Genomic DNA, 20,865 nt, shown 5'->3' with positions numbered 1-20,865 from the left:
AGTCGCGCATCGTCGTGGTTCAACCTTTCGTGGTAATCAGCGAAGTCCCCGTGGTGGGTTCTTGCTGCGAGCAGATGGTGGAGCAGAGGTCGTGGAATGGTAAGTTCTGGCGGGCAGCCAGTCGTGGCATCGAGGTCGAGGACCCTGTACTGTTGGGGTGCAGAAACTTCCCACCAGGCTTTGAATGCGTCTTTTGGTCGCTGCCTAGCGACCTTGCGCAGATATGCCAGCGTCGGGAGAGCGTCTGCAGGCTCGGGTTGAGAGGTTCCTGCCTTTGCTAAGGCGTCTGCCTGCTCGTTACCTGGGATGTTGGTGTGGCCGGGGATCCAGCGGATCTCAGTGGCACCATGTTCTGCGGCCAAGGCCTGGAATTCCAGGAACTCCTTCTGGGAGGAATCTGACGGCATGCCTTGAAGACACGTCGCGACCGCGAGGTTATCGAGGCATACGACAATCTGGTCTGCAGCCGGGAGGCTCAACGCAGCACGCAGACCCTCTAGGGAGCCTCTCGCCTCGGCATCAAAGACCTCAGCAAGCCCAAGACGGCCGTTACCGCTGAGGACGGTGAGTCCATCCTGATGTACCGCATAGCCGTACCCCGCGGCTCCCTCCGGGGAGAGGGATCCGTCCGAGTAGGGTCGAGATGACGTTTGGAACCGAGGTCTAGGGTCTAGGGTAGGACAGAACAACATCGGTGTGACTCAGCTGCGAGTACTCTGTATGTACAGTACCTGGATATTCGCGTTTCGAGAATAGCATCATCAACCGCCACCCACCCAAGCCTACCGCCAATTCGGCTCTCCTGCTTCTCCAGAGCAGTAGCAAGCGTCGCCTAACAGCCATGGCATCAAAAAATCTCATGGCCGCCGAAGCGCAGTGGAGGGAGCAGTTTGCGGCCATGCAGACTGCCCTGGCGAACCTCAAGCTCCCTCCGGCGTCCTCGCTGGATGCAGACGACTGGGACGATGACGATCTCAAGGGCAATTCCTCCGGATATAGTGACCAGGATGTCTGGGACTTCATCTCCGACTACGAAGACGACGGCTACAGCAGCGACTTTATGGCCGTCGACGATGCCGACCAGGCCTCAGCTCACGGCAAAGAATGGTTCGCCAGCAAATGCTCCGACGTGGCGACTAAAAACGGCCTGGCGCCCGACGTTTTCCAGACTCAAATCACAGGGCTATTGAGATCCGGCCAGCCAGATGAGGAGTTGCAAGCGCACCTCACGGATCTGGTTGGATTCGATGACCTCGAGTTCATCATTGAGATCCTATCCCACAAAGAAGAAATCATGGCCACCTCGTTTGCCCAAGAACAGCAGGCCGGAGAAGGGCCGCGACTCCTGACTCGGTCGCAGCGGGAGGAGGCTCTGCGCCGCCAGGACGCCGAGCACAAGTCTGCTGCTCTCGCGCCAAGCCACTCCAACGAACCGCAGTATCCCCATGTGTACAAGTCATATCACGCCGGCAACACCCTGAGCCTCTCCGGAAAGAAGTATGGCCTGCCCGTCGGTAGCCAACGTCTCCAATTCGACAAGTACGAAGAGTACGCCGTCCCGGCTGGCCGCAAGGGAACGCCCGGCCCCGGCGAGAAGCTGGTCAAGATAACAGATCTAGATGGACTCTGCAGAAATACCTTTAAAGGCTACAAGACGCTGAACCGGATGCAGAGTCTTGTGTACCCAGTTGCGTACAAGACGAACGAGAATATGCTCATTTGTGCCCCGACTGGAGCCGTGAGTTGCCACCTGTCCCTGCTTGCCAGACGGGCTTAATCTAATGTGAAATCGAGTAGGGTAAAACGGATGCTGCTATGCTCACAATCCTCCACACTGTCGGGCAGCACGCCATGCCCAGCCCGATTGAGAGCCCCGCGACAACCGAGTTCGCCGTCGATGTCGATGACTTCAAAATCGTCTACGTCGCCCCCATGAAGGCGCTGGCTGCCGAAGTCACAGAGAAGCTGGGCAAGCGACTCGCTTGGCTTGGCATCAAGTGCCGCGAGTACACCGGGGATATGCAGCTTACGAAGTCTGAAATTATCCAGACCCAAATCATCGTCACGACACCGGAGAAGTGGGACGTCGTCACGCGCAAGGGCACCGGCGACACGGAACTCGTCCAAAAAGTCCGTCTGCTCATCATAGACGAGGTCCACATGCTCCACGATGGCCGAGGTGCCGTGCTTGAGTCGTTGGTGGCCCGGACAGAGAGGCAAGTGGAGAGCACGCAGTCGCTCATTCGCATCATCGGCCTGAGCGCGACGCTCCCCAACTACGTCGACGTTGCCGACTTCCTCAAGGTAAACCGATACGCGGGTCTCTTCTACTTTGACGCGTCATTTCGTCCTGTGCCGCTGGAGCAGCATTTCATTGGTGTCAAGGGCAAGGCAGGCTCCAAGCAATCAAAGGAGAACCTGGACAATGTCGCCTTCGACAAGGTCAAGGAGATGCTCGAGCGGGGACACCAGGTAATGGTTTTTGTGCACTCGAGAAAAGACACAATGGTGACGGCCAAGATGCTTCACCAAAAGGCCATGGAGCAAATGTGCGACGATCTATTTGATCCAAGCGGGCACCCGCGCTACGAGCAGGCTGCCCGGGACATGAAGTCGTCTCGTTCCAAAGACATTCGCGAACTGCTCGCTAAGGGCCTAGGAATACACCATGCCGGCATGGCCAGGGCGGATCGAAACCTCATGGAGCGCCTGTTTGGTGAAGGCGTCCTCAAGGTCCTCTGCTGCACCGCCACGCTCGCGTGGGGTGTCAACTTACCCGCAGCCGCCGTCGTGATCAAGGGGACGCAGGTTTACAGCGCCCAAGACGGAAAGTTTGTTGATCTCGGCATCCTCGATGTCCTTCAGATATTTGGTCGCGCCGGTCGACCTCAGTTTGAAGACACTGGCATCGGCATGATTTGCACGACGCAAGACAAGCTGCATCATTACCTCACGGCCATTACGGAACAATTGCCCATCGAGTCCAAGTTCTCATCCAAGCTGGTCGACAATCTCAACGCCGAAATCGCCTTGGGGACCGTCACGTCCATCCAAGATGCCGTGCAGTGGATCGGGTACTCGTACCTGTTCGTGCGCATGCAGAGGAGCCCGACAGCCTACGGCATCGAGTGGGCTGAGATACGTGATGATCCAACCCTGGTCCAGAGGCGACGGCAGCTGGCGATGCAGGCAGCCCGAACGCTTCAGCAGTGCCAGATGATCATCTTCAACGAGCGGACGGAAGAGTTGCGCAGCAAGGACATTGGAAGAATCGCCAGCCAGTACTACATTCTCCACACCAGCATTCAAGTATTCAACGCCATGATGCGGCCGCAGGCCAGCGAAGCAGACATCTTGAAGATGATTAGCATGAGCGGGGAGTTTGACAACGTGCAGTCTCGAGACACCGAGGCAAAGGAGCTGACGCACCTCAAGGACAATGTCGTCCCCTGTGCCGTCGATGGAGGCATTGACACGGCGCAGACAAAGACGAACATTCTGCTCCAGTCGTACATCTCGAGACTGCAGCCAGAGGACTTTGCGCTTTCCAACGACATGAACTACGTTGCACAGCAGTCCGGCCGTATCTGCAGGGCTCTGTTCATGCTCGCGTTGAACCGCAGGTGGGGGCACCAGTGCCTCGTTCTCCTGACGCTGTCCAAGTCGATTGAGAAGAGGATCTGGCCCTTCCAGCACCCTCTCCACCAGTTCGACCTGGCCAAGCCGGTTCTCAACCAGCTGGATTCCAGGGAAAACCTGACGGTAGAGGCCATGAAGGACATGGAGCCAGCTGAAATCGGAGGCATGGTGCGCAACCACAGTGCCGGCAAGTCCATCGCCAAGATATTGAACCACTTCCCGACCGTCCACGTGGAGGCGGAGATTGCGCCTCTGAACCGGGACGTGCTGCGCATCAAGCTCTATGTCATCCCCGACTTTACGTGGAGGGATCAGATCCACGGAACATCCGAATCCTTCTACGTCTGGGTGGAGAACTCGGAGACGTCGGAGATTTACCATCACGAATTCTTCATCCTCAACCGAAGGAAGCTCCATGATGACCATGAGCTGAACTTTACCATCCCCTTGTCGGACCCCTTGCCGACCCAGATCTACGTGCGAGCCGTGTCGGACAGATGGCTGGGCGCAGAGACGGTGACCCCAGTCTCCTTTCAGCATCTCATCCGGCCGGACACGGAGAGCTTATACACGGAGCTGCTCAACCTGCAGCCGCTGCCCATCACTGCGCTCAAGAATCCCGGACTTGAAGAAATCTACTCCAAGCGCTTCCAGTTCTTCAACCCGATGCAGACCCAAATCTTCCACACGCTCTACCACACGGCCGCGAATGTCCTGCTCGGCTCCCCAACCGGTAGTGGAAAGACGGTGGCAGCCGAGCTGGCTATGTGGTGGGCGTTCCGGGAACGACCCAAGTCAAAGGTGGTTTACATTGCCCCCATGAAGGCCCTTGTCCGCGAACGTGTCAAGGACTGGGGAGCCCGCCTTGCTCGGCCGCTCGGACTGAAGCTGGTGGAGCTTACCGGCGACAATACTCCAGACACGAGGACGATCAAGGATGCGGACATTATCATCACAACGCCCGAGAAGTGGGACGGCATCTCGCGGTCTTGGCAGACAAGAGGCTACGTCAGACAAGTCAGCCTGGTCATCATTGACGAGATTCATCTTCTTGCTGGAGACCGGGGCCCGATTCTGGAAATTATTGTGTCGCGAATGAACTACATTGCGTCGTCGACAAACAACGCCGTCCGGCTGCTGGGCATGTCGACGGCCTGTGCCAACGCGGCCGACCTGGCCAATTGGCTTGGAGTTAAGGAGGGGCTCTTCAACTTCAAGCACTCTGTGCGTCCGGTTCCTCTGGAGCTGTACATTGATGGGTTTCCGGAGGTTAGAGGCTTCTGTCCATTGATGCAGTCCATGAACCGGCCCACGTTTCTCGCCATCAAGAACCACAGCCCGAGCAAGCCCGTCATTGTCTTTGTGGCATCTCGCCGGCAGACACGCCTCACAGCCAAGGACCTCATCAACTTTTGCGGCATGGAAGAGGATCCGCGGCGCTTTCTGCGAATGGATGAGGACGATCTCCAGCTCAACCTTGCCAGGGTCAAGGATGATGCACTGAAAGAGGCCATCAACTTTGGAATCGGACTTCATCATGCTGGTCTTGTCGAGTCTGACCGTCAGCTCGCCGAGGAGCTCTTCTTGAACAACAAGATTCAGATCCTGGTGGCGACGAGCACTCTAGCCTGGGGTGTCAACTTACCTGCCCATCTGGTCGTCGTCAAGGGCACGCAGTTTTACGATGCCAAGGTGGAGGGCTACAGGGATATGGACCTGACCGACGTCTTGCAGATGCTCGGGCGGGCAGGGCGCCCACAGTTCGACACCTCAGGGGTCGCCCGCATCTTCACGCAAGATTCCAAAAAGGACTTTTACAAGCATTTTCTCCACACGGGGTTCCCGGTCGAGTCTTCGCTGCACACCGTCCTCGACAACCATTTGGGTGCCGAAGTGTCGGCCGAGACTGTGCTCACCAAGCAGGATGCGCTCGATTACCTGACCTGGACATTTTTCTTCCGGAGGCTGCACAAGAACCCGTCGTATTACGGGCTGCAGCTCTCTGCGGAGGAGCACAGCACCATTGCAGCGCAGCAGATGGCCAACGACTACATGGTGGAGATGGTGAGCAAGTCGCTCGACGAACTCGCCAAGTCACAGTGCGTCGAGGTGTTCCCCAACGGCGACGTGGAGTCTACGCCCATGGGCAAGATCATGAGCTACTACTACCTCTCCCACATGACGATCCGCCACCTCGTCCGCCACGCCAAGGCGCAGGCGTCCTTCCTCGATGTTCTTTCTTGGATGTGCCGGGCCACCGAGTACGACGAGCTCCCCGTACGCCACAACGAAGACCTCGTCAACGATGCTCTGTCGGCAAACTTGCCCTTCCCCGGCCATTCGTTCGGACTGCCCATGTGGGATCCTCACGTCAAGGCTTTCCTGCTGCTCCAGGCACATATGTCGCGCATCGACCTGCCCATTACGGACTACGTGGGTGATCAGACGAGCGTGCTGGATCAGGCGATTCGAATCATCCAGGCCTCTATCGACGTCCTGACAGAGCTCGGTCACCTGTCGAGCTGTCTGCAGATGATGCGGCTCATGCAGTGCATCAAGTGCGCTCGCTGGCCGACGGACCCGCCGCCCTCGATCCTGCCCGGCGTCGAGCCCGAGTCTGCCAAGGACGAGACAACCATCGCCAAGATGAGTGCCCTTGCGCCCGCGCAGGTCGGCCAGCTCGCCGAGAGCCTAGGCGTCCCGCCTGGCCAGCGACCCCGCTTCGCCCGTGCCGTCGCCTTGCTGCCCAACGTGTCCGTCTCGGTCAAGGGAGTCACCGCCGTGTCGCTCACCGTGGAGCTCAAGCGGCTCAATGCTCTGGCCGACAAGGGGGCGCGCATCTTTGCTCCAAAGTTTCCCAAGCCGCAGACGGAGGGCTGGTTTGTCGTCCTCGCCGACGTGGGCCGGGACGAGGTGATAGCCATCAAGCGCGTCGGGTGGTCTGCCGCCGGGAACAACAAGGGCTTTGGCCAGGGCAGCCGCCCGTCGACCAAGGCGACGCTGAAGTTGCCGGACCTAGCGCCGGGCCAGGCTCACAGGATGGACGTACTCGTGGTGAGCGACGCGTACGTGGGGCTGGAGCACCGCGTCCTGGGCGTAGAAATACCGGCGCCACCGACGGTGGACGACGACGTGAAGTCGGCAAAGGCCGTTATGGGGCCCTCTTCTAAGGGGTGAGGGTGAAGCATGGGTTTTTTTGCTGTATGAGCGTACATCCCCCCTCCTTCGTCTTGTCTCTCGTTGCCGATCTGTTGGCGGGTGGGAGGAGGCACGGTCATATCCGGCTGCGCTACAAGGCACATGAGGCTATTGCAAGTCGGGGCCTTCCTCAGGGGCGTCTATACAGGGGGAAGAGGGACATGCCAAATAGGCCAGAGTAAAATTCTTTCCTGGTCCACGTCTACTTGGCACAAGCAATGCGAGTTCGTTGTACAGACGCAGACATTTGTGTCCACAAAGGCTCTTCCAACTCCATTGGTGTTAGCCCCCGTCGCGTGTGTAATAATATCCTGAACGCCGGACGCGCGAGCGCTCCAGTACAAATTTCGTCCATGCGTCGCGCAAACGGAATGCGCGGACAAAAGACGGAGAAGAAAGATGAGTAAAAAAGCGCTGTGAATCAAGGCATAACAAGGGCGAAAGGGAGATTACAAAATTATAGCAAGAAGAAAATGAAAGAAATACCAGTCCGCCGAAAGGGGTATCTTGACTCCGCCAGGCCCTGCCTGGTTTCCAAAACCAACACCGTATTGTGCTCGGGCCTACCAAGGCCACCAGGCCCATCCACCATCGTCGCAAAGGGGGGGGGGGGGTTGTATTCTGGGCAGCTGTCTCTCATCTTCCACTGGCCCCCTTGGGAGATGCTGCTTTGTCTCTTGTTATTGTTTCAGCAACACCTTCGTCGCTCCTTGAGCAAGTCCTCCTCGCCGGGCTGGTCCTGCTGGGTACCGGCCTGGTCGATAGTGACGGCCGGAGAAAATGCCGGGGAGAAGAGCCAGCTGCGGCGGTCGCGGCCGACGCGGAAGCTGCCGCGGCCGTTGGAGCCGTCAAAGTAGCCTCCGTCCATGCCCGTCTCGTAACCAGGAGTGCCCGGGGTTGCCGTGGCGTGGAGCAGGGCCTGCTGGAGCTTGCGGTTCTGCTCGACGAGCTTGCGGGCGACGACGCGGAACACCTCCTCAACGCCCTCGCCGCTCTCGGCACTGATCTCGTGACAGGCGTCCCAGCCGGCCTCCTGGGCCCAGAAACCGGAGCTGCGTTTGGAGCTGGGGCTGCGGGGCTCGACGGCGCTGGCGAGGGTGGCGGCGGAGGGGCCGTTGACGGGCGTGGCCGTGGGGGGCGGGGTGCTGCCGGCGCCAGGGGCGAGGTTCTCGGCGACGTAGGCGATGCAACGCTCAAAGGGCACCTGGCGGGTCGAGGGGTCGCGGGCGACAATGTCGGCCTTTGTGCCGACGACATGTAGGACCACGTCGCTGGGCAGGTTGCGGCGCAGCTCCATGAGCCAGACGCCCATGTCCTCGAAGGAGTTGGCGTCGGTTATGCTATAACACAAGATGCAGGCGTTGGCGCCGCGGTAGTAGAGGCGCGAGATGGAGCGGAAGCGCTCCTGGCCGGCTGTGCGAAATCAGCAGGTGAGGGGACGTGGGGGAGCAGTGATGAGGGTACCTGTATCCCATATTTGGAGACGGACGACAGTGTCGGAGTCGGTGTCGACGACACGCTTGGTCATGAAGCTGGCGCCGACGGTGGAGGTGATCTGGGACGGGTTGAAGGCGCCTTTGCAGTAGCGCATGACGAGGGACGTTTTGCCGACGCCTTGAGCGCCGAGGACGACAATCTTAGCCTCGAGAGACGACATTTTCTCTACCCTCCTCTTTTTCGTCGGGTATGTCGACAGTGTGCAAGCGAATGGCGGCAGCAAGGAATGGCGAGGTTTGTGGTTGCTCAACGGGAAGAGCCAGCCAAGCGAGAGAAAGGCCGGATCGGAACGGCTCGAATGAGTGAGTACAGGGGCGACGAGGAGGATGGGGCTTTATCGCATCGTCGGATTGCGCGGGCGGGGAGTCGAGGAAGCAGTAGGGCTGCGCAGGGACGGCAAGGGCATGGTGATTGCTGTCGCGGACGAGCCTTGTTCGTCTTGTCCTTGGGCGGCGAAGAGGCGCGAGGAGAAAAGGGCGGGGAGAGAAGGACGGAGAAGGACGGGGAGTTGGTTACGGCGCCATGAGCGAGGGTGGTTGTGTTGTCGGCGGGAGCGTGCGGGGGAGGTAGCTGCTGAGAGAAAAAAGGGAAAAGAGAAGAAAGCGGGAGAAAGGATTGCGAGAGCGAGTTGCAGTGAAAAACGAATGGAGAGTCGGAATGAGAGCGAAGAGGGAGGGAAGGGGGGAGAGGGAGAGATAGAGGGGGGGAACGTGGTTGGCTGGTGGCGGGTTGGCCGTGCACTGGAGGGAGTCACTGGACAGCATTTTTGAGACAACAGCGTCTGTCTGCACGTGGGCGCAGGCATGTGCCGGGGGCAGCTCAGCGACGTCATTTATTTTTCCAGTGAGCAGCCCCGCTGAGGCTACAGGCGTTGTAATTAGTTGTCGACAGTTCTACTGCCACTACCGGTACGTAGTAGGTACCTATCTGGAGGCACTGAGAGAACCTTGGGCACCTCGTTAATAACCCATCCATCCCCGTGGACTCTTTTTTGTTTACCTTTGCGTTGTTTATCCTGGGCAATATGGTCGACGCGACGGCGCACAGACGGGATGCATCCGAGACAGAGACAGAGAGACAAAGTCAGAGTCAAGAGTCGATGTCTGGCACCCTAGATCGGCTGCCTTACGGCCCAGAGGGGAGGGCGGCTCCGGCTCCGGCGAGGCGATTCTGTGAGCTTCTTCTCTGGTTGCTGGCCCGAGTCGGCTGCACCATGGCCGACGATAGAGATTCCACTTTAGGCCTGCATCCCAGGCATAAACAAACAAATGCCAGTCTTATGGATGGGCAAATTTTTTTCGATTTTTTTTCGGGGTGAGACAAGCTACATACATACGTCCGGGTAATAGCCGCATTGCAATCATGGCCTAGGTAGGCAATCACGTGCCCCACCCTTCGGGGTACCCTTGTTTCCGCCGCAGGTAATTAATTACCTAATTACCTAGGTAGGTAGGTAGTTAATTAATACTGTATCTACTGTACTTCTTCTTCAACTCTCCATCGCTCGCTCTCACCGCTCTGGACGCGTCTCCCACAAGGCGGCAGGCTGTGCAAGAGCTCGGCGGCAAGCCTTCCCTCCATCCAAGGCCTGCCTCGGTCCTTTTCGGCGCGTCGCCCATCATCGCCCATCATCCATCCACTCACGGCCCTCTGCCATGCCGTGACGCGCCACCGTCGGTCCAATGAGGAGCAGAACGTGCCACCCCTTTGTCCCTTCTGTTTGCTTCCCACGGCTTTGTCTCTCCCCTCTTGGCGCCCTCGAAGCGAGCCGCTGCACCACATCTGAACAGGCCGGCTTGTCGTCTTTTCCCCAATCCAACCCTCTCCCCCTGTCGTCTCGCTGCCTATCGTCTCGCTGCCTGTCGTCTCGCTGCCGCCATGACTATAGCCGCCAAGGCTGGAATGTGTGGCATCTTGGGACTGGTGCGTCATGCGGGGCCGGCGCCAAATGTGAATCGAAGCAACCCCTTTACTATCCTTTCCCTTCTTTCTTTCGATCTTTCTTTTCTTTCTTTCTTTCTTCGCTCTTTATTATTCTTCACCTCATCTGCCGCAACGGAAATCAAGTCCAGTGTTTGCACCCTCGCTTCACGTATATGTATATGCCGCCTCGCTTGGACTTGTCTCCAGCGACAAGCTTCCTCCTTCGCTCGACTCGTCGTTCACACGAAGCCGCACGCAAACGCCCATCTCGTCAACCTCAACTCGGCGTAGAAACCGCGGCATGCATGCGCCATGGCTCTCGTAATCAGATACATCGTCATCCTCCCCCTGGTCCTCGCCTTGGCCAGCTTCGTCTTGACCTCGCTCACTCTCTTTGCCGGCCACAAGCAAGGCTTCATGGAGGACTATGCCATTGTCAGGGTAAACACTTGGACGCACGCACTCTCGCCCGCCCTGCGCACTGCTAACCTCGGCCTCCCCAGCTAAACACCTCCATGATTGGCCAAAGCATCCTCGACAAAGCTACCGGTGACAAGGACCAGAGCAAGCCAAAAGACGACGCCTTCGGCCGCCTCAAGGGCTGGGTGGACGGCAAGAAGAACGATGTCAAGGAGAAGCTCAACGGGGTCGTCGGCAATATCACCGAACACCTAGGCGTGCCCGACTGGTATTCGCTGCACATCATGAACGCGTGCGAGGGCCAGTTCGAGCCCAACCCAACGGCCCCGAACCCTGGCCTCAACATGACAAACTGCACCGCGTCCTCTCCAGCTCGTGAGATGGCCCCCATCGCCTCCCTCTTGCCTGTGCGTCGGCCAGCTGACCTCTGTATACAGACCGCCTGAACCTCACACGCATGCTCGACCATGACCTCGGCGTGGGACCCGTGCGCGTCAACCTTGCCGACATGGACTGGACCGAGAGCCTGCAGGACAAGCTCGACATCCTCAACAATGCCCTATTGGCTCTCTTCACCATCTACGTCCTCGCCATGGGCTTCAGCGGCCTGTCCATGCTCCTCAACGTCGGCGCCCTTCTGCTGCCCGCCAAGACTGCCATGGTGCTCGTCAATCTCGCCGTCGCCTCCATGGGTGGCCTCGCGTGCATTATTGGCAGCACCATCATCACCGTCGCCGGCTCCAAGGCAGTCAAACATATCAACGAAAAGGGCGCGCGAGTCGGTCTCTCCGCCGAGCGAGGTTTCAAGTTTCACATTCTCGGCTGGGTCGCAACGGGATTCATGCTCGCCGTCACCGCCTTTTGGCTCGTTCAGTTCTTGATAATCAAGTTGAAGGCTCGGCGGCGCAGCAAGGAAGGCTTCTGATGGACAACCCTCCTTCAGGCAAGGATGATGTCTTTGATGACTGGGAGTTTGCATCTTTGATTACTGCGTGGAGCTGGGGAGGTGGGACCAAAAGTACAAAGGGCCTGACTGTGTCGTTCTTTGCCCTAATATGTCCCTTGTTGTCTCTTTATGAGCGCCGAGAAGAAAGAAGCTGCCTCACGGCCCGGAGGACAGCGGTAAAGAGCAGCATAGACAAACTGCATCACGGCATTCAGCATATCGCCGGCGATGACTACGCACCCCGGTATTCCTTTTCAATTTCATGTTTTATTCAATGACCGGGAAAATGCTCGGTTTGAATGTCTTGAGAAGATCTACCAGGTTGTCTGTCCACTGTGGCTCGACTTGGGCGGGCAAGTCTCGACTCCCCTGGGACTTGTTGAAGCGGCTGTTGGAGTACACGTAGCTAGCATCACCATCACCAGAGGTCGACGGTTGGGATTGAATCTACACTAAAACGTAGAGTATTGCTAGAGCGAGGTGTCAAGACAGAGTATAGAGTCAATGTGGAATAAGCATCTCCAAGTATCTTATACTAAGCTACCGGCACGAGATCAACAAGAAGTGTATTGTAAGAGGACGAGTTACCTATCTTTACCGAGAAATCCTTCAGCGAGCTTTGTACCGGTACGTATGTACACGAGCACGTGGCACCCCGCATCGCTCCACAGCGCCTCGTGGCGTTCGGCGACGCGTGCCGCTAATCCCACAATGGTATAAGCCCAACCTTGTAAGGAGTACGGAGTAAGCCGGAAGAGGTGATCTGGCAAATCCGTCTCGATCAATCATAGATAAGCTGTGCTCGTCAAAGACTCTAAAGCTTTGTCCCTGTCTCGCAACAAAAACACACACACGGACCGGCCTTGCAATTAATAACAAGCGCCCCGTAAAAGCCATCTCGCGCTTCGTCTCAACGAAAGCGTCCGCGTAATTATGCTCTGACCTCATTTGTATCCCCTCGACCGTTGAGGATCAGCCCCTAGCTTGTACGCTAGTCGACCATGCGCTTGGGACAAACAAAAATAAAGGATCGTAAGTTAGCAACCTACTAATCATCACATGCGCCCAGTTACAAACACCGCCAGCTTCGTAAGAACGAATTCAGGCAAGTGGTGGCGAATCTGGCTTTTGGCACCATGCTTGGCCCTCTGCCGACTGATTGGGAGCACCTCGAGCGACCGCGACTTTGAAAATGTCCTTTCAGTATTACTGAAGCCAAAGGAGATTTCCCGCGATTATCTGAAGGCTTGGATGGCTATGTCTGGAAACTTCAGATTGCGTATATTTACATGAACTCATCGCTCTACTCTACATGATCGGTAGCAGGTCGACACGGTCCTTCCCCGAACCATTAGGCTGCGGTCTGCGACCTGTCACCTACACGGGCTTACCAGACTTGGGTCCAGTCTCCATGCCTTTGCAAGCAATAATCACTCGCCATATTCCCAAGAATCAGCTCGTTTCTACGCACCACTGGCCTCGAGTTAGCGGGAGCGGATGCTTCACCCCCTTTCCGCTGTCTGTTCATGCAACCAACATATCGTCGTGACATTAATGCTTAGAATTTACTCGCATCGAATTCGCCGCGTTTACCAAGCGTATTACCTACAGTAGCGGCAATGACGTGCCGTCTGGGTGCCCTTCAACTCGCACCGCCGCGACGACACTCCGTCAAGCCAAAGCAAGTTCGTGGATACCCTCGCAGCGCCAGGGCATCACAAGATACCCGCAACAAACAAAAGAACATCCTCCTTCTCGCCCCGGCGCTGGTGGCGATCGTCGTGTTCCTCGGTCAAGCATTGATCGCTTAGCACCAGTTTTCCTCGGCCTCGACGCTGACATCAGCCTTGATGCTGGCCTCGGTCTTGATGCTGGCCTCGGCCTTGACGCTGCCACTGCCGCCGTCGATGCTGATGCGGTTGGCAACCTACGGGATTGCGCCGGCAGTGTTGGCCTGCGAAGCAACGGCCTTGTCTCCCTCGGCACCGGCCGCCTTCAAGGGCACGACGGCCTGGGCAGCAAGGCTGGCGGACACCTGGCTAGGCGAGGAGACAACGACGGAGCACGCGTCGGCCTTGCAGTCGTTGTATTTGATGTCGACTTTGAGGGCGGTGAAAAGGCGGACCAGGATCGAGGCCGGGGCCGAGGCGGACACGGAGAAGCCGGGCGCGGCGCTGCCGCTAACCTGAGCGGTGGCAGGGGCGTCACCGTTCAGGGCAGGGACAGAGACAGAGGCAAAAGCCTTGACCGCCCAGCGGATCTGGGTCTCGGACGGCAGCATGACCTTGTCGTCGTCGCCGGCCGGCAGAGGCGCCGTCAGGTTGCCCACGCAAGGCAGGAGGTACAGCTTGATATGGGCCTTGACCTCGGCGGCGAGGTTGACGCTGGGGATGGCGTTGGCGTCGACGGCGCCGCTGGGGGCGACCCTGGTCACCGTCACGACCTTGCTGTCGGGGGCGACAAACGAGGTCTGGAAGGTGCTCTGGGAAGCGGCGGTGGCCGTCCCAACCACGGTCGAGGACGCGGGCTGGACAGTGGAGGCAGCGGGCGACGTCGTGACGGGCTCGTCGGCCTTGACGCAGAGCTTGTGGCCGGGGCGGATGGCGCAGCGGTCGTTTATCAGCTCCGGGTTCCAGGCCTTGAGGTCAAGCAAGTTGACGTTGTTGGCCGTGGCGAGCGCGTAGCAGTTATCCCCGTCGACGACGTGGTGCTCCTTGGCGCAGACGGCGGTAGGCTTCTTCCTCGAGACGCAGAGGTCCTGCCCGACCTTGATGGGGCTCCGCCAGTCGAGGCCGTTGTAGGCCAGCAGGACGTGCGCGGCAATACTGTAGTGGAGAGAGATGGAGTAGATGTTCTCTTCGGCCTTGACCTTGTGATTGGTCAGGCACTCGCCCGACACGTCGACCTGGTCAATGGGAAACTGTTTGCCGCAGGGGACGCGGACCTCCTTGCCGGGGAAGATGTTGCAGCTGCTGTCGAACTCCCCGCCGTTGAGCTTGGAGAAGCGGTCGAGCTCAATGTCGAAGCGGCTCTTGGCGATGAAGTAGCAGCTGTCGTCAACGTCGACGGTGTAGGGGCAGCTGTCGGTCGTGTTGGAGAAGGTCCGGGCGCCGAGCCGGAGGCCACCGGGGGCCGCGAGGGCCACCGAGGCGCTGCCGACGAGCAGCAGGCAGGTCTTGAGGGAGTAGGGGAGATTTGTAAAGAAAAATGGGACAAAGACAAGTATTTACTGTACCGTATAATTATGGTAGGATCAATGTGTGCACCATTATTGCAGGCCGATGGAATCACCGTCCGTGACTCACCGCATCTCGTTTCCCTCTCGCCTCATCGTTGTTTGCGCGTCAAGGAGAGTGAGGGTGAGCAGGAGGACGAGGAATCCCATCTTGCAATCCGTTGGCATAGTCGTGCCATGTCCGGCTCATCTCGCCCCATTTCGCGCTCGCGCAATGCCACACGAGTCATGCATCTCATCATCTCATCCCCCTTTCCCCCACACAACAAGTCTTCGGCCCGAGAACACACGCCGCCCGGTACTGTACTTTCCAGTTGTCCCCGGCATGACATCATAAGTCTCCGCCTCAGGCGCACATTTCGGCCGCCACGAGACGGTCCGTGACGCTTGCGTGCCCCGAGCGCGCCGCCGTAAGCCGTATCAACTCATCCGTGGGCTCGCGAGCACCCTGCCGAGCCGGCCGCATGTGCACGATGAGGATGCCGTAGACGAGGATGGAGGCAGAAACGCCAACGAGAACGTCGCACATGTGAAGCATGTCCATATCCAGGACGACGACTGAGAATAGTAGCGGCAAGGCGACGAGACGTGCGACCGAGAGACGCAGGGGGCGGCGACACGGAGAGAGTCAGCTTCGGCAGCCCCCAGGAGATAAAATGATAGGCAGAGGCAACGAAGCGAACACTGGAGGCCGAGTGCTCAAGGTATTTATATTGGAGCTCGGGTGGCCGTGAAACGGGCAAGTGCATGTGTGCACAGCTCTGAGCGGCGTCTTCGCTTCGTGTCATGAACCGAACAGCTACCGGAACGCTCTCTCATCCGAGCCCCATCGCTGTACGACGACCTCACGCCTGGCCTCGTGGGTGAAGCAGGGCCAGTTTTGGAGCATCTGTGACGCGTGGCAATGGAAAAGAGACAGGGCGTTGGCCATATGCCTACGGCAAACGCCGACAAGAGGCTGTGATGATGGGGTCAGTGGTGAAGAAGCCTTGCTGAGGAGGAGTCGGGGACAAGGAGAAAGGGCTCGAGGCAGGACCGTCAAGCGATTGACCACATGGTCCAAGAGACGACGCAGCGCAGAAGAAGATGGCCGTCGCGAGACTCGGTGAGAGCGTCGAGTCACGCGGCTTTGTCAGCAACGCTCTCGGTCACTCGGGCAGTCACCTGTCGAGTGCTGCTAGCAGTTTCGTATCTGCCCAGCGCCAAGTACGTACCGCGATGCGACATTTCGGTTTTTGTCGCCTCTGGCTGGGCAGGGCATGGGCAAGGAAGAAAGCCGTCAAAGATAAGCATGCTCCACAGTCTGTCTGCTCCCTGGAGCCTGTAGCTTAATACGTAGATGACCTCGTTCTCCCCCGAGCGCTCTCAAGGACCGAGTCCGAGTGTCTTGCCACTGCTCCTCCATCTCTGGATGTCGACTCTTGTCCGTCAATCCCGCTCGCTCCATCACCCAGCTTCTGGTCCTTGGTGCGCGGATGCAATCATCAGCAGCAGCGTGTGCATAAAATTACCTACAGACCGAGAGTGTAATGCGCCCGCATGCGAGCCTGTCTCGACTTCCCCGGTCGAGAAAACTAACAAAGGCAATAGCCCAGGCTTGGCGCCGCCCTGTCCAGCCGCCGCCGCCTCCTGGCAACATCGACGCCGAATTCGTCGCTAGGCCTCTTTCAAACACCGCCCTTGACAAACTCGGCCGTGACACAGGCAGAAGCAAAAAAAGAAAAACGCCACGCGACTCCCCCAAAAAGACCGTCTGCCGTCGTGTGATGATGGGCAAACCGCCGCCGCGGTGTTTCGCCCAGCCTTGGCAAGCATCGGAGCTGGCCAAGAAAGGAGAACGGCTGTCCGCACACGACGCGTCCCGAGGCGTAACTACTGTACCATTAAAACTGGGCAGACGTCTATCTCTCTCTTGGCGGTGCTCTTGGGCGACACTCGTTCCGTCTCGCTCTTGCCGAGGCTTCCTCCGTACTATAAGAGAGTCAAGACTTGACACCAAACACGAAAGCTCTCCCCGACCGACAGCCGCCTCTGTTCCGGCCCATGCTCGGTCCTGTCCGCCAACAGAGGTTGCGCCGCCAAGCCCGTTCATAATAGGGCGCTTGGCGCTAGACTCGATTCGTCCCCCTCTGTGTCTCCTTCTTGTCTCTCCAGCACGAAAGGCCTGACGAACGGCGACGAGCTTTCCTTGGCTGCCTGCCGTGTCTGCTTCTTCACCGCAGTTCCTCTATCCGCCATCTCTCCCCTCTCCCCCTCTATTCGACTCGCCTTCTCTCGCCTCTGCCTCGCCTCCGCCCGCTCCTCGTCTCCATCTGTCTAAGCCGCTTGTGAACAAGACAAGAAGCCAAAACGCCTGTTAGCTCCCGTGTCCTTCGCCCGACCCCGCCGGAGATCCCGACATGGCCAGCCGAATACGCCCGGCCCTTCTCCCGTCCTGGATAGCTTTGCTGGCCTTGTGTGCCTTGTGTCAGGCCGCCGACGGCCACTCGCCCCCAGCTCCCGCCGTCACCAAGGCTCCCATCTTCCTGCCCTATTATCATGAGGAAGCATGGTCCGTTGTGCGGGGGAGCATCCTCTCGAGGGTATGTCTTTGTCGATCCTTGTCTCTGGGCCACAACGTGTGCGTCGCTGACTCGGCCCGCCCAGAACAAGACAGCCAGCGAAACCACCTATACCATTTTCTGCCCGACCGAGACACCCCCCGCCTGCGACCTCTCCCTCGAGTTTCCCTTTGTCATTGTCGAGGGCCCGGGAACGCTGCGCTTCCACGGAACCTACACCTCGACCTAGTGCGTCTGCGCCGCTTTGTTTCTGCACACTCACACTCTCAAGCGTTACTTGCTGACGACTCTGCTGCGTCTAGCATCGCCAATCTCGAGTGTAGGCTGAATGGCACGACGGCCGCTACATGCTCCGGCTACTCGAGCTACAAGGCAGGCTACGCAAATGGCCTTCTCACCGGCCCGACCGAGATGTCGTGGACTTCGACCCTGACGGGCACCGACGTCGAGTGGGGGACCCTCGTCATGGCCGATAATCCAAAGACCAAGGGCAACAACCTCCACATGACCGCAGCGCCCAACTCGGGGCCAGCATCGGCAGAGCTTTACGCCCCGAAAGCGACGGGCCAGGGGGCGGGTGCCAGAATACATGTCGACGAGCGCCTCGCCACGATGGCGTCGGTATTAGCCATATGCGCCGTCGGACTCTGGTGAGGGGGCGTATCGCCTTTTTCAAATTTGGTCCCAGCCTTTGCTCTGGCACAGAGGGCGACGATGAGTCGAGTTTGGACGGTCCTGGACGGCGACGGAAGACTGCATTGCGTGCGGGTGGACATGGGATTTTGTATGGACAAGACTTTGCACGATATACCCCGGATACTCAGGCGTTTTGATGGCGTTGGTTGCCAGAGGCGAATGCATGGGCTGCAAGGTTGAGAGGCACGCGCCATGGAAGGCATGGTAGCCGGACAAGGCGCCTGCCCTGCCGGCGGAGTATTGGAGGAAGCACGACCATGCAGGGCACCGCTGACGAGGAGCGGTGGGATCGAAACTTGTCCGTCAGGTCAAGCTTGGAGAGATCCCGTGGGACCAAGCTGGGGCGATGGTGCGGTACACATTCAAGAGGCGCATGCCAAATGCGTTTACTTATCAAGTCTCGAGTGAGTGGCCCAGACGGGTCGAGCTGGTGAATGCGGCGAATGCGACTACAAAGGGTCGACATGCCAGCGCAGGGGAATGTGAAGTCGACGAGACATTGGAGGACGAGGAAGTGAAGCAGGAGAGGCTGGCGGAGGGTCTCGACACCATTCGTCGGCCGAAACGACACTGGAGCCGGCCGGAGGAGGCGGAACGGGGCCGAGCATCGTGTCTAGGAGCCAGGGCAGGCCGGAGAAGATGGCGACAGTCGGGATCCATGGCAGACGTGGCCATGTTCTCGTCACGATTATTCCGTACATGCAGGTACCTCCCAGACGAAGAGTTTGAAATGAAGGAGGCTCCTCTTAGGATAAAGGGACGTGGTTGATTAGAACATGTCAGCGTCCGTCATGTGTCAATTTCGTGTCTCGACGGGAGCCATCCGATGTCTTGGGGTGCGGGGGGCAATTCGGCATGAAACGCTCCGCAGAGTGTTTGCTTTCGACACGTCAGATCGGGTCAAGGCAGCCGTGGGCGCCGAACACCTTGCCTATCTACCTAGTACACGCAGTGCCGTGGGTCCTGCAAATAAACTACAAGGTAAGGTATAAACTCAAAGGTGGATGGAGATCCGGACAGTAATTATGGAGAGAGTCCGAGGATGAGGCCCCACGTTGAAGCGCCGCCGCCTCCGTGCCTCTCTCATCAGGCACATGCATGCATGGCGAAGTTGCGAGTTGCATCTACAGGAGGTTGAGATTATCAGGGACGGCGACGACAGCCAACCACGATCCCAAGCTGGCGGGTGACGGGATGACGGGAAGGTTTTCTCGCCGAGACAGGCCCCCTCTTCCCCCCCTCCTCGGCCGTTTGTTGGCGCGCGCAAAGACGAAACGAAACGGGCGGGCCCAAACCCGCCCCCCTTTTCAAGGTGGGGGTCTACTCTAAGTTGCTTTTCGCCATCTGTTTAGGCAGTCTCCTATTTCACCCCCCGGCCTTGTGCTTCCGCCTTGGCCGTCGATGAATGCTGTTTGTACATATCGGATAAGCGGTCCCTTGGAGCTTATGACAAGTATGCACAGTGCTGGGAGTGCTCTCTTCCGCGTGCGTACGGATGACTCTGTCCGTGGTCGAGGTGGGATGGAAGACAGTGCGGTACTGTGACATTCTGCCTCTTGGCGCTGCTCCTCTTGCCAACTTGCCTACCTACAGTACCTAGTAGAATACAGCCAACCAACGGGTTTCCTGACTGCAATGGGCGGCTGCGTCTCGCTGTCGTCGACGAGCAGAGGCCGGCAAGCGATTCAGCTAGGATCAGGCAGTCGTCTGCCGCCTCATTGTTCCTGTCGTGCCCATGGGCCCCAGACTGAGCAGGCGGAACAAAGCAGTCGGCCGAGAGTCTTTCTGCTTGCGGATCTCGCCGGTTAAGCCACGACACGCGGGATTTGACAGCAAGAGTGCAAGATGGCGTCGGCTGACACGGGAGAAGACGTGGCTTTGGATGCATGCACCACCCACCAAGTCCGTAACTTGGAGTTGTTGAGCCTTCCACCGCACCGTGTACTCCGGAGAGAGGCGCACTGTATGAAGTTAGCACCCAGGTACTGTACATACTGTGCCTCTGTCAGCTCAGGGGCTCGACTCCTCCGCCTCCGCCTCCCTGCCATGGCGATCCTCCTCGTCCCGTCCCCTCCGCATCGCCCCTCCCCTGAACGCCACCGACACGCCGAGCCCAATCATGTCGTCCAGACGGCAGAAGCAGAGACCAGGCGAGCACGGGGCGCCAACCAGAGCCCTGCCGGCCTTTCGGTGCCTGCGTGATGCATCCGTAACAGCGCCTATCGACCGACGACTTCGAGGGAGAGACAGGAGGCCTATTTTGGTTCCCGCCTGTTCCGTGCAGCCGTAGCCATAAAACAGCGTTGGCCCAGCTCGGTCCGCCGCCCATGGAACCAAAGAGGCTGTGTTTCCTGCTCCGTCTCTCGCTCTTCTTTGTCCTCGTCCCATCCTCGTGAGCCCATTGACGGGGTCTCTAGTCGTTACCGCTTGCTTCTGTTCTTCATATCCTTCGCTTCTTCGTCGCTGCCCGACTTTGATCAGTCTTGCTCTCGCCTCGCCTTCTCTTCGCAAACCCCGTGTTGACGTCGACGCAGCTCGACACGTTTGGCTGCTGTGGCGACCAGGCCCATCCATCGCTAACGGCCATCTCCCGCCGACGTCGCTCCGCTTCGAATCATCGTGCCCATTGTTGCTTGCGACAATCGGCTATTTCCCCAATTGTTTGCTGCTGTTTCCCTACATTGTCAGCACCAGCATTGCTTGCCCCTTTTGGCAGGGCCACACAGTCTTCCCGGCTGAAGACTCGACTT

General features: G+C 58.5%; 5 protein-coding genes across 5 annotated transcripts; 3 read left to right on the top strand and 2 right to left on the bottom strand.

Moving 5' to 3' along the window:
- Positions 1–859: 859 nt before the first annotated feature.
- On the top strand, positions 860–6,816 carry HRG_03603 (sec63 brl domain-containing protein; the record flags this gene model as incomplete). Its single annotated transcript, XM_044862074.1, has 5 exons — positions 860–1,539; positions 1,633–1,738; positions 1,798–2,130; positions 2,194–4,116; positions 4,177–6,816. The coding sequence occupies 5 exons, from the start codon at positions 860–862 to the stop codon at positions 6,814–6,816; spliced, it is 5,682 nt and encodes a 1,893-aa protein (XP_044723100.1).
- A 709-nt stretch (positions 6,817–7,525) lies between these two features.
- Positions 7,526–8,494, bottom strand: HRG_03602 (ras family domain-containing protein; the record flags this gene model as incomplete). Its single annotated transcript, XM_044862073.1, has 2 exons — positions 7,526–8,250; positions 8,302–8,494. 2 exons carry the CDS (start codon positions 8,492–8,494, stop codon positions 7,526–7,528), a joined length of 918 nt encoding a protein of 305 aa, XP_044723099.1.
- Positions 8,495–10,569: 2,075 nt separating this feature from the next.
- HRG_03601 (SUR7/PalI family domain-containing protein) lies at positions 10,570–11,602 on the top strand (the record flags this gene model as incomplete). Its single annotated transcript, XM_044862072.1, has 3 exons — positions 10,570–10,698; positions 10,761–11,052; positions 11,115–11,602. 3 exons carry the CDS (start codon positions 10,570–10,572, stop codon positions 11,600–11,602), a joined length of 909 nt encoding a protein of 302 aa, XP_044723098.1.
- A 1,828-nt stretch (positions 11,603–13,430) lies between these two features.
- On the bottom strand, positions 13,431–15,402 carry HRG_03600 (lysM domain-containing protein; the record flags this gene model as incomplete). The annotated part of the gene is made up of 3 exons (XM_044862071.1): positions 13,431–13,512; positions 13,555–14,775; positions 15,215–15,402. 3 exons carry the CDS (start codon positions 15,400–15,402, stop codon positions 13,431–13,433), a joined length of 1,491 nt encoding a protein of 496 aa, XP_044723097.1.
- Positions 15,403–17,257: 1,855 nt separating this feature from the next.
- Positions 17,258–18,073, top strand: HRG_03599 (uncharacterized protein; the record flags this gene model as incomplete). Its single annotated transcript, XM_044862070.1, has 3 exons — positions 17,258–17,440; positions 17,505–17,647; positions 17,722–18,073. The coding sequence occupies 3 exons, from the start codon at positions 17,258–17,260 to the stop codon at positions 18,071–18,073; spliced, it is 678 nt and encodes a 225-aa protein (XP_044723096.1).
- Positions 18,074–20,865: the final 2,792 nt, after the last annotated feature.

Source organism: Hirsutella rhossiliensis, assembly GCF_020360975.1.
Source record: "Hirsutella rhossiliensis strain HR02 chromosome Unknown scaffold00003, whole genome shotgun sequence".
NCBI lineage: Eukaryota > Fungi > Ascomycota > Sordariomycetes > Hypocreales > Ophiocordycipitaceae > Hirsutella > Hirsutella rhossiliensis.
Note: the sequence above shows the minus strand (reverse complement) of the source record. Positions and strands in the feature narration are given on the sequence as shown.